Here is an 11699-nt window from a genome sequence, read left to right as displayed (position 1 = left end):
TTTACCACTGTGGTGGGAATGCAAACTAGTACAGCTGCGATGGAGAACAGCATGGAGATTTCTTAAAAAACTGGAAATAGAACTGTCATATACCAGCAATCCCACTCTGGGCACCACGAGGAGGAAACCAGATCTGAAAGAGACACTCACGTGCACCCAATGTTCATCGCAGCACTGTTTATAATAGCCAGGACATGGAAGCAACCTAGATGCCCATCAGCAGACGAATGGATAAGGAAGCTCTGGTACATATACACCATGGAATATTACTCAGCCATTAAAAAGAATTCATTTGAGTCAGTTCTAATGAGATGGATGAACCTGGAGCCCATTATACAGAGTGAAGTAAGCCAGAAAGATAAAGACCATTACAGCATACTAACACATATATATGGAATTTAGAAAGATGGTAACGATAACCCTATATGAAAAACAGAAAAAGAGACACAGATGTACAGAACAGAATATTGGACTCTGTGGGAGAAGGCAAGGGTGGGATGTTTCGAGAGAACAGCATCAAAACATGCATATTATCAAGGATGAAACAGATCACCAGCCCAGGGTGGATGCATGAGACTAGTGCTTGGGGCTGGTGCACTGGGATGACCCAGAGGGATGGGATGGGAAGGGAGGTGGGAGGGGGGATCGGGATGGGGAACACATGTAAATCCATGGCTGATTCATTTCAACGTATGGCAAAAACCACTACATTATTGTAAAGTAATTAGCCTCCAACTAATAAAAATAAATGAAAAAAAAATTAAAAAATAAATTACCACATGAGCCAACAATCCCATACTGGGCATGTCCCCTGAGGAAACAGTAATTTGAAAAACACTTCTACTCCAAAGTTCTTTGCAGTATTCTTTACAATAGCTAGGGCATAGAAGCAACCAAGGCCTACATTTGATTTATGACAGGATCTAAGATTTCTCAGTGTGCTGACCACGCCCCTCAGACCAGGGCAGAGTGCTCAGAGGGGACTTGCTTCCCCTTTAGGCTGCAGTGGGAACCGCCATGTATTCTTGAGGTCTCAAAGGGATGATGACAGGGAGGATTTGGTCTGAATGATGTGGTGTGGAACATTCCCACAGCCCCCGAGGTTCTCACCATCCCACCAGGGAACCCGAAACTCTCCCTTCCCAACCTGACGCTCCCCGCTTTGACATGGTCTCTCACTTTCCTGAGATGATCTGGGAAGTGTCATGTCAAAATGCCCGATTGCGACTCCATTTTTTATGGGAGGAGCCCCCATCCTCACTCAGCGTCACAACCATGAATGTGTTGGGGACTAGGTCCCTTTGTTGAATTAAGTTTATTCCTTTAGAGCAAGCTTCTCACCTCCCTGATCCCACCTCCAGCAAACGACAGGGAGCACCACTGTCAGCCAGCTCCACGTGGGGCCTCCTAGAGCTGAGTGCAGGGGGGCCGCTCAATGTGGCCCCCATGCGGTTTTGAAGTCTGATAACTGGCCCTCAGGGCCGTTATCTAGGACCGAGAGTTCCTTCGAGGGTAGAATCCGGGCCTACCCCCACAGACCAACGCCTTCACCTGAGACACGCTAGACCGCATTCAGCCAATAGCTGTGAGGGACTCAAAAGAGCCAGACCACAGGGTTGGGATGCGGGCTGGGTCACTTTTCTTAACAGTGGGTTCCCAAAGTCCCTTCAGTTACATTCTGGCCCTCACCTTGGTTCTGGACAAGTCCTGGACACTGAAACGCCACCAAAGAGACGCCACGACTCCCGGTCAATCTCCTCGCCTTTGAAGCGGAAGTGGACGGGAGCTGCGTACGGTCCTACGTGGGGTCTCATGGGGATGACGGCAGGGGCAAGGCACTACGGGAACCCCAGTAGCTCAAAATTCATCCGTCCCTGGGTCCTCCTTGTGCAGTGTGTTAGAGCCCGGGACGTCTCCAGCTATGAATCCAAGTCCTCCAGCACCCAAACAAAGCCCTCGTCTCCCTGAGTCCCTAGTGGGAGGTGTCAGGGCGCTGCTCTGAGCATCTCTGCTTGTCAGGAGGGGCGCCACTCTGTGAGCGTCCCTTGTTGGGGGAGACCCTCTCACTAGCACTGATGGTCCTCACTTTAAGTCTGGTTATGGTCAAGATGTCCCCCTCTGCAGATCTGGGGCCTAATTCTGCTAGAGGAGGCCCTGCTTTCCCCGAGATCACGCAGGTGGAATGAGGGGACCACTTAGAAGTAGCTCTTCTCGTCTCTCAGGGCTAAGAATTTACAGAATTCTGTCTGGCTCCCTCTCCAGGGGTCCCCTCTAACAGTCAGCATTGTCATCTGAGGTCCTGCTTGGGCTCAGGTCCATTCCTCTGTGAAACGGAGGCTGATCATATTAGACAGAGATCTCACCTCACTGAGGCTTGCCAGACTGAAATCAACCTGACATCTGTCCCCAGAGCTTCCCAGGGAGCCCAGCATCAGATATTTTCCAGGGCCTCCTTTTATGGTGTATGCTACCATGAGTCCACTTTCAGGTCCTCATATTGACACATGATAAATCCTGTAACTCCACTCTCTACTTTATGAAGCTTCTTGTCTTACATCAAGGTCCTAGTCTCCTGAGAATTCCACGTTGGAAGTCAGGGTGATCCTCTTGTGATCCTAGTCCATCAGGGCCTCTGAGAACAGACAGTGCGGATGCAACTTGAGTCCTTCCAGATTCCTCCTGCTCAGCATCCTCACTACATCTACCACAGCCAGGGACTGCTCCCTCTACTGATCTAAGATTCCTCTTCTTAGTCTTTGGGTGACCCCTGTATTCAGGGGTGATTGTCTCCTCAGCGCTCCTTAATGGAGGTTCCCATATCAGCTTCTGTCCCTTGATTAAAGGCTTCCTGGGAAATGCATATTCCTACACACATTGAGCAGATACCCTCTAGAAAATCTTGGAGAAAAGGGGACCTGGGCCCAAAAGTGATGTAAAATTAGGAAATCAGAGCAGAAATCTAGGAACTCAGGACATATGTTATGCTGTCAGAGAAAAAGAGCTGATATATTCTTTCTCTTCAGCCAGATTTAGGGGGTCTGCTTAGTCGCTCAGTTGTGTCTGACTCTTTGTGACCCCATGGACTGTAGCCCGCTGGGCTCTTCTGTCCATGGGAATTCTCCAGGCAAGAATACTGCAGTGTCTGGCCATACCCTCCTCCAGGGGATTTACCAAATTCAGGAATCGAACCCAGGACTCCCATATTGCAGATGGATTCTTTACTTTCTGAGCCAGTAGATTTAGGGTAGTTCTGAAGTATTTAGTCTCGGCACCTCCCTGTTGGTCCAGTGGTTAAGACTCTGCACTCCCAATACACAGGGCCTGGGTTCGATCCCTGGTCAGGTAACTGGATTACACATGCCAGAACTAAAAGTTCACGTGCCACAACAAAAAGCATCACATGCTGCAGCTAAAGAGCCTGCATGTGGCATCAAAGATTCCGAGTGTCACAACTAAATGCAGTGCAGCCAAAAAATAACTATTTTTCATTGAAAAATAAAATGTTTACTTTCTACATAGAAGGATAGTGCCACATAGTCTTGTAAGCCCTTGATCACTTGAGGGTGTCTGAATTTGCACATGAAGATGATCATGTGGTTGCTGAGCATCATCTCCTTCTCTCCTTTATTCATACCTCTTAATTATTTTGGTGTTTGTATTGCCTTGGCTGTGTATCCCAACCCAGTGTTTTGGTCACAGAGTTCTTCTTTCTATCACTCAAGATATATTTGGAGTGCTAGAAGACAGTGAATTAACTGCCTCATGAGCACCTCAGGCCGGGGCAAATGGAAGCATATGTGCTCTGGACAAGTTCAGACCAGCTCTCCTGTCCCAGCTCTGTCTCTTATCAGTTGTGTGGACTTGGGTCCATCCCAAAACTCTGGGAGCCTCAGGTGAAGTGGCTTTTTTAGGGGCTAGTGGCATGTAGCTAAAGCACCTGGCACAGTGCCTGGACCACACGGAGACTTTACACAATATCTGTTTTTACTATGATTATGATTATTTTGTTCCCAGAGGATACCACCTACCCTGAAGAAGTTTTAAATCCAGGAGATGTCAGAGAATCTGTGGCATTCTTGGACATCAAACACCAAATCAGCCCAAAATGCTGTTTAGAAAAAATCTTTCATTTCCACTACTAAATCATATTTTGAGTGTGGTGGTAGTTTTTTTTTTTTTTAGCTGAATGAAATTCACATAGTCTAGAATTTGGTTCTGAGACTAATGTTTCCTTCCTTCCAAGCTGCTCTTTCATTTAAACAACTCCTAGATTTGTTTTGCCTTGGATAAGGAAATTGCAACCCACTCCAGTGTTCTTTCCTGGAGAATCCCAGGGACGGCGGATCCTGATGGGCTGCCATCTATGGGGTCACACAGAGTCGGACATGACTGAAGTGACTTAGCAGCAGCAGCAGCAGCAGAAGAGACTTGCCTACTGGCCCAGTAGCTATGTGGCTGAGAATCTGTGCTCCAAATGCAGTGGGCCTGGGTCCCATCCCTGATCAGGGAACTAGACCCCACTCCACACACCACAGGTAAAAGATCCTATATGCCACAACTATAACATTCCTCATGCTGTAACTAAAGAACTCTCAGGCTGCATGGAAATTCAAGGATCCTGGGTGCCAAAGACAAGACCAAGAATAGCCAAATAAATAAGGAACTTGCCTAAGCTTCATTAGGCCTGGGAAGAATTGGTGGAGGAACACTGGGACATCACTGGCTTGGGCCCTCTCTTCCTCATCTTTCAAAGCTGTGATACTCAGGATCTCCGATAGCTCACAGAAGGGGTGGGGGTGGGGCTGGGTGGGCGGGGGTGGGACTGGGTGGGCTGGGGTGGGGGTGGGTCCGCTGGGGTGGGTGGGCTGGGAGTAGGTGTGGGGAGAAGCCTGATGGGGTGTTCTACAGTCCTCATTCACAGTCCCCATCTTCATATCTATCAGAGCCTGACAGTCCTCCCTTTACTGGACTGTGTCCACAAGCCTCCAAACAAAGTTTCACCTCTTACAGTTTGGCAGGGGAGAAGTCCAGGAATTGAGCACATGGGTGTCGCTTTGTGTCGCCATCTTCACTGCCCCATGCCTCGTTAGCACTCGGCGCTCTCCCGGGACTGGACTTAGGGCATAGGTTTCCTTCATTTACAGAATCAAGTAATCGCTTATCTTACAGAATGCCTTAGATCAAGGTATACGGAAGAAATCAGCCTAAGAGAATTGTAGGAACCGTCCCCTGCCGATCACAGAGATGAGACTTTGGGCATACTCTTTGTTACAGGACGGGGGAATGGTCCTTTGAGACTACATTCAGGTCCTCACCTTGCCTTCAGCTCAGTCCTGGGAATCCACTCCTAGCCACACGAATGCACTGAACATCAGTCCAAGCTCTTCACCACCAGCTTGGAAGTTTTGCGGAGACACTTCCGGCTATGGCTGCCCTGTGCAGGATCTCTTAGGGATGATGACAGGACCAGGGCTCTGTGGGGACCCCGTCGTTCAGTGTTCAGCGGTCCCTGGGTCATCCTTTAGGGTCCTGAACATGCCGTCTGTCAGAGCCCGGTACCCTTTGCCCTACGGACTTGAGTCCTCCAGCCCCCAAACCAAGCCCTCACCTCTCCAAGTCCCTAGTGGGGAGTCAGGGCACTGCTCTGAGTATCTCTCCCTGACAGGAGGAGCGCCACTCTGTGAGCCTTCCTCCTTGGTGGCAGAGACCCTCTCATTAGCACTGATGGGCCTCATCTTCCCGGTGGTGATGGCCAAGACGCCACCCTCCTAAGAACTGGGGTTTCTGTCCTGATAGAAAAAGTCCTTCCCTCGCTGAGACCAGACAGAAATGAAGAGGCTTCGCATCCCTATAACTCTGCCTGGAACCTCTGTGGTTAAGAATAGGGGCAGGGGTCTGCAAAGCTTCCTCATTTGTGGGTCTAGTGATACTTCTTTCTTCACTCAGGGGTCTCACCATGATCCTGGCCAGTCCTGGGACCTGACCTTCCAACCTGAGATTCTCCCTCCTCTGAACCGAGGCCATTCTTCTTAGACTCAGATTTTGACCTCACAGCGAACTACAATGCTTCTAAGAGGGAATGTCCTGTCTGGGCATTCTAGGCCTGAGGGCAATTTTGGGCAGGTCTCTGAATGACCTGTATTTTAGGGTGGTTGTCTCTCCAGTCCTCACTTATGGGGGCCAAAATTTTGTCTATCTCTTGGATTAAAAGATTCCTGGGGAAAACCACATCCCTGCAAACTCTTGAGCAGTGTCCCTAATGCAAACCTTACAGTTTCATGTCCCAGACTGGACCTGAGATGGGGAAAAAAACACAGAAGTTAGGAGGCAGGATGGGGTGTGCTCCCAGAAAAAAATGCTGACCCATCCTTTCGAAAGCCAGGGTCAGTCTCTTTTCATGACTTGTTTTAATGATTTACAGGCATACTTTTAAAACATTGTACTGCATGTAATCATGGTTCACAAATACTGTGTTTCATTACAAACTGAAAGTTTATGGTAACCATGCATTGAACATGTCTATGGCACCATTATCCCAGCATCATGTATTCACTTGGGGTCCCTTTTCCACATATTGCAAATTCTTTAAATATTTTAAACTCTTTCCTTATTTTATTTCTTATGGTGCTCTGATCAGTTGTATTTGTTACTATTGTAACAATATGACATTTGTAAATTAAGATATGTGCATTTTTAAGACATCTTCTAGTACGCCTATAATAGGATTAACAACTTTTATAAGCACTGGGAATCCCCCAAATTCCTAATGATTTACCTTATGGCAGTTTTCACTTTATTGCAGTGATCTAGAACCCAACTCACCATATCTGAGATATGTGTACAATTCTAAAGGAAAAAGCCATCCAAGATGGTTTTGTGGTATTCTGATTGAGGTCATCTGACACTGCACAGAGAAACGATCTGACTGTCCCTGTCATCTGTTTCTCTTCCTTTTTCCTGTCATTTCCTGAGGTAGCCTTCAAGGCTTTGTGCCTAAAGAAGTGCATTGGAAAAAAAAAATAAATAAAAGAAGTGCATTGGAATATATCCAGAGGCCTTATTTTATCCCAAGATACATTTAAGTGGTAAGGAACACAGCTCTGCTTTAGGACAAGAGGAGTATAACAGAATAGGATCTAGAGTAATTCAAAGAAGAATCGAATTCCAGGCCTATCAGTCACGAGTGTTCCCCAGCAAGGGCTCACTGCCTGATGCACATGGAAGCGAAGACTTTGGAACAGGCTTTTGAGAGAAAAACTTTAATCCAAGGTGGAGTAGCAAGAAGACAGGAAGTCGGGCTCTCAAATCTGTCTCCTCAATCCAGAGTTTGGGGTGAAATTAAAGGGTTTAGTGGAACTGCAAACTTGGAAGCTAATTGGCTAGTCTTGAATTAGTTCATGTGAGCTATTCATGCTGCTAGAAGCCAAATTGTCCCTATTGAAGGACTTCATACAGTTCTCCCATGGCAACATTCCTACTCTGAGAGTTGCACAGACTGAACCCTCTTGGTTCAGGGCTCATCCTTGAAACGGGCTCCTTTTTTGCACTTGCATAGTGCTGCCTCTAAAAATAACTCAAGGTTTGATTAATCAATAACCTGTTTTAAGGAGGAAAAACCAGTTTAAACTGGTCAGTGCTTTATGTTTCAATCCCCCCATTTCTCTTTGTACATTCTTCAAGCTTGTGGGAAACCATCCTCAATTTGGTTAATGAATCTCAAATTGTGCAGAAAATGATAATCCCAGGTCACAGATTTTGTACCAACAGGACTGGAGCGTTATATAAGCACTGACAACGTTGGATTAATTGGTATTTAAGAAAGGTGATTATCAGAGGCTTTGTTTCCTTCACATGTGTCTTTACAGGATATTGCTTTAAATTTGGCATTTCGGTGGCTGCATGGAATTTATCACTACTGGGTCAGCTGTCTTGGCTTTTCCTGGACACTCATCAGCCCAACCTGAGCTCTGCAGTTGAATGATTAATTTCTTCTACTGTAGGACTCTTTCAAAATTAGTTTACATTTTGGCCAGCAAACAGAGCCTGGACCACCTGCATTTAATCAATGCTTGCTGCCTCTTCTTAGCCTTCACGGATTGCAGTCGACATCAACCAGCACTCTTATCAGGAACTTGAGGTCTCTGGATGAGGCAGAAATGTTGGCTTCCCCTGGAAAACCCCTGCATTCATGGGAGCTGTAGGAAGGCCTTCAGGGCTTGTCTTTCTGTGGCTCAGAGTGCTTTGTTCCTTTCTAGGAAGAAAATGGGCAAACTAGAGGCACTGTCCCTTAATTTAGGACCCAATTCCATCTCCTAGGTTGGTTTCTGGGAGGAATTGGCTGTATGAATTCCCTGGAGAAACCACTGAGAAGAATGGACAGTCTCAAGGTGACCAGCTTGGATCTGAGGGTTCACTTAAAGAACCCTGAAAAGTTTTCCATTACACGTGGTTATCAAACTGTAGCTTGAAAGGAACACGTGCTACACAGCTTCCAAGGAATCGCCCCACCAGTTCCAAGACTGGAGCCCATTTTGGCAGAGGCTCCCAAAATTTCTGTGCCGCCATGTGATGAGGAGAAGCTTGTCCTCAAAGAGAGTCCTATGGAAGTTCAGGCTCTGTCTCACTCTCCACGTAGAGATACTTTCCTAGTGAGGAGGAGGCTGAGATAGTGATTGCATGACATTGAAGAAAGTGAACGAGGAAGCTGTCTTAGACTCAGGCAGAGCTAACATTCAAAAAGCAACTGAGGAGCAAACATGTTTAAACACCAATTTCCTCACTTCCTTTCTGCCCATGCTGGGGTTCAATCTTTCTGGTTAATGACTGCACCACGTGGGAGGCCCACATCTACAACTAATATACATACATATATGTATGTATATATATTATATATATATACACACATATATATATATATACATGAATAGCAATAACCGAAAAGCACCTAACATGCCCTGGCTATTGTAAACATTGCTGTGATGAACATTGGGGCACACGTGTCTTTTTCACTTCTGGGTGAATCACGATTTGAATGAGGAGAAATCATGATGACTATTAGCTTGTTAGTGGTAAGCCCTGCACATGAGTTTGGTTGAAGGAGTGAGACCAAAGTTGGAGATGGTTGTTTCAAACCGGCTGAGAGTGCTCAGATGGACATGTGTGGTGCTGTCCTGCTGGGGGACATCTCTGGTTGCTCTGTTCTCACCAGCAACAGAGGATTTTCTTTAATTCTTTTCATTTCCTTGTTTCCCTTTCTCCCTCTTTCTTCCCTACCTGTCTTTCTTTCACAAATATTCAATGTGCTGTGCTGAGGTGTGCTTCGTTGCTCAGCTGTGTCCAACTATTTTTGACCCCATGGAATGCAGGCTGCTCTGTTCATGGGGATTCTCCAGGCAAGGATACTGGCGCAGGCTGCCATTCCCCACTCCAGGGAATCTTCCCAATGCAGGGATTGAATCCTGGTTTCCCATGTTGCAGGTGGGTTTGCTTTTTACTGTCTGAGCCATCAGGAAACCCTTAAAATGGACTTCATCTGACACTATCAGATATTTCTGATCTGACTGATATTTCATATCTGTGAAATTAAATTGGGTTTATTTTAGGATTTCCATTTTTCTCCTTACTTTTAGAACACACAAAACACAGTTCTTCCAAGTATCTTAATGTCTCTGTCTGCAATTACTAAAATCTATGCCACTTCTGCTGTGTTTCAGTTCTCAACGGAATTTTAGTATGATTTCCCTTAACTTCGTGAGATTTAATATGTTCTCAACATAGTTTGGGGCTAGTTCCATACTCGTCTTTTGAATTGGCTGCTCATGTCTTTAAACATGTCTTCAGAAATTTAAAGGCCAGTGATACATCTTTCTTATAAAGTGTTGGCTCGTGCCTCTTGCCCATTTTTCTATCAGGATTTAAGATCTTCTAAAAATTCTAATAGTCATCTTTTGGGTTTGTTTCTGGCATGCTTTTTCTACCTCTTAAAATGTTCAGCAGTGTGATGGACCCTGGGTGAGTAAGCAACATGTGGACACTAGGACATGACCCCTTCACAGGAAACCCAGGAAGACCCACCTAGCCAACAAACTGTCCCCAGGGGTGCCCCTCAGGCTGGTTGACCCTACGAGTCAATTGGAAAAATGAGGACTGAGGTGGAGCACACAATCCATTCCCCTTTACGCCAGAGCCAACCAGCTCAAAGAGACACCATGGGAACTAGATGCACAGGAAAGGATGACTCAGTGTTTCATCCAAGAAGCTGGAAGCTTGTGGCAGCTGCTCATGGAAATGAATTCCACTATGGTTTTGGCTGTGAGGTAAGCTGCAAGGGAGCTTGCAGTAAGAAAACAAGATGAGAAGAGAGATTTGTGAGGGCACGTGTTGAGAAGACCTTTGCACACAAGGCTCACACAGTTCTGGGCAAGCTCCACCCCTTCCTGGGAATACTAATCAGCCGCAGGTGGGCATTTCCTGCATGGGATCCCCCAGCACAACCTGAAACATGCATTTCTCTGCCCCTTCCCCATCACCCTGTTCAAACCCAAGCCTGGGTAGTACTCCTAGTGAGGTGACCCTGAGTCCAAGACATGAAACGAGACAACTCCGTGTGTAGCAAGGGCAAGTGTATTCACTGCATGCTCACAGCATGAAGACAAGGGTTTCTGACTGGAGACCAGAAAACGGAGGCGAGCTCCGGGAACTCTGAGACAAGGAGGCGGGATGGAAAGGTTTCTGTCGGCTGGCCCAGAATTCAATGGGCTTCAAGGTGCATTAAGACCACATTGCAGGACGAATGAGCAATGATTCTCGCTTCCACAGACACTTAAACACAACCTAGTTGTCATAGAGGGAGTTTAGGCAAGATATGAAAAGCTAGATAATGGTGAAAGCTGAGAGAGAACAGAATGAATGCACGAGGAGTGTGGCTGTGGGGCAAGGTTGGGAGGAGATGCACTCTGCCTGCTGTGTGACCCATCAGAGTTGCCAAAGAGGTGAGGGTGGCAGGTGAGTTTGGAGGCCTCTTGAGGGCATTAAAATTGCAACATTTCTCCCAGGAAATCATCTGAAATGATCCCCAACCACCGCTAGACATGTCAGGGTGCAGCTTTGTGATGTCAAAGCTCACCCGGGCCACCATTGCCTGGGGAAGAGACTTGCTGACCTCATAAAGCATGAGGGTGAGGCTCCATGGGGACGGGTATATATAGGGGTGCTCAGGGGCTCTGGGCAGACCACTGTGAATCCTCCAAATGCCTGAGGTGACTGGGAAGCCACGAGGCTCCAGAGTAGTTATGGAACACCCACTTCCTGTTACCCAGGAGCAGATGAAGTCCTCCTATTAACTGAGGTCCAGAGAATATGCCAATGTGAACTGAACCCATCCAAACTCCTCTTGCCCATCGACCCCACCCCAGAAGACACCCTCCCCTGTCCTTACCTGGCACATAACCCTTCTCTGCCCACACCCTTTCTCCTGAAGCCATCATTCCCACCTGTCTTCACACTCTTCCCTAAACCAGTGCCATTCTTGCTCCCTGTCTTGTTTTCTCCACGTGGCCAGGGTAACCGTGAAGGTGAATAATCCCATTCCGGCAAAGCTGCCCAAGAAAACTTCTCTGAAAACTCCCACCACAAAAAAGCTTAAGAAAATCAGATGCTCAAAGCTCTGTAGCCAGTGTTCCAAGGCGAATGAACAGCTG

General features: G+C 46.9%; 1 protein-coding gene across 1 annotated transcript in view; it reads right to left on the bottom strand.

Annotated features, from left to right (window-relative positions):
* Positions 1 to 1685: 1685 nt before the first annotated feature.
* LOC122435756 (melanoma-associated antigen B2-like) overlaps positions 1686 to 11699 on the bottom strand; it is a 41139-nt gene continuing 31125 nt past the window's right edge. Inside the window, exon 3 of the mRNA XM_043459853.1 lies at positions 1686 to 1798. Within this exon, the coding sequence (XP_043315788.1) occupies positions 1686 to 1798 (113 nt within the window). The remainder of the gene's footprint in view (positions 1799 to 11699) is intronic.

The sequence above is a fragment of the Cervus canadensis genome, chromosome X (assembly GCF_019320065.1).
Source record: "Cervus canadensis isolate Bull #8, Minnesota chromosome X, ASM1932006v1, whole genome shotgun sequence".
Classification (NCBI taxonomy): domain Eukaryota; kingdom Metazoa; phylum Chordata; class Mammalia; order Artiodactyla; family Cervidae; genus Cervus; species Cervus canadensis.
Note: the sequence above shows the minus strand (reverse complement) of the source record. Positions and strands in the feature narration are given on the sequence as shown.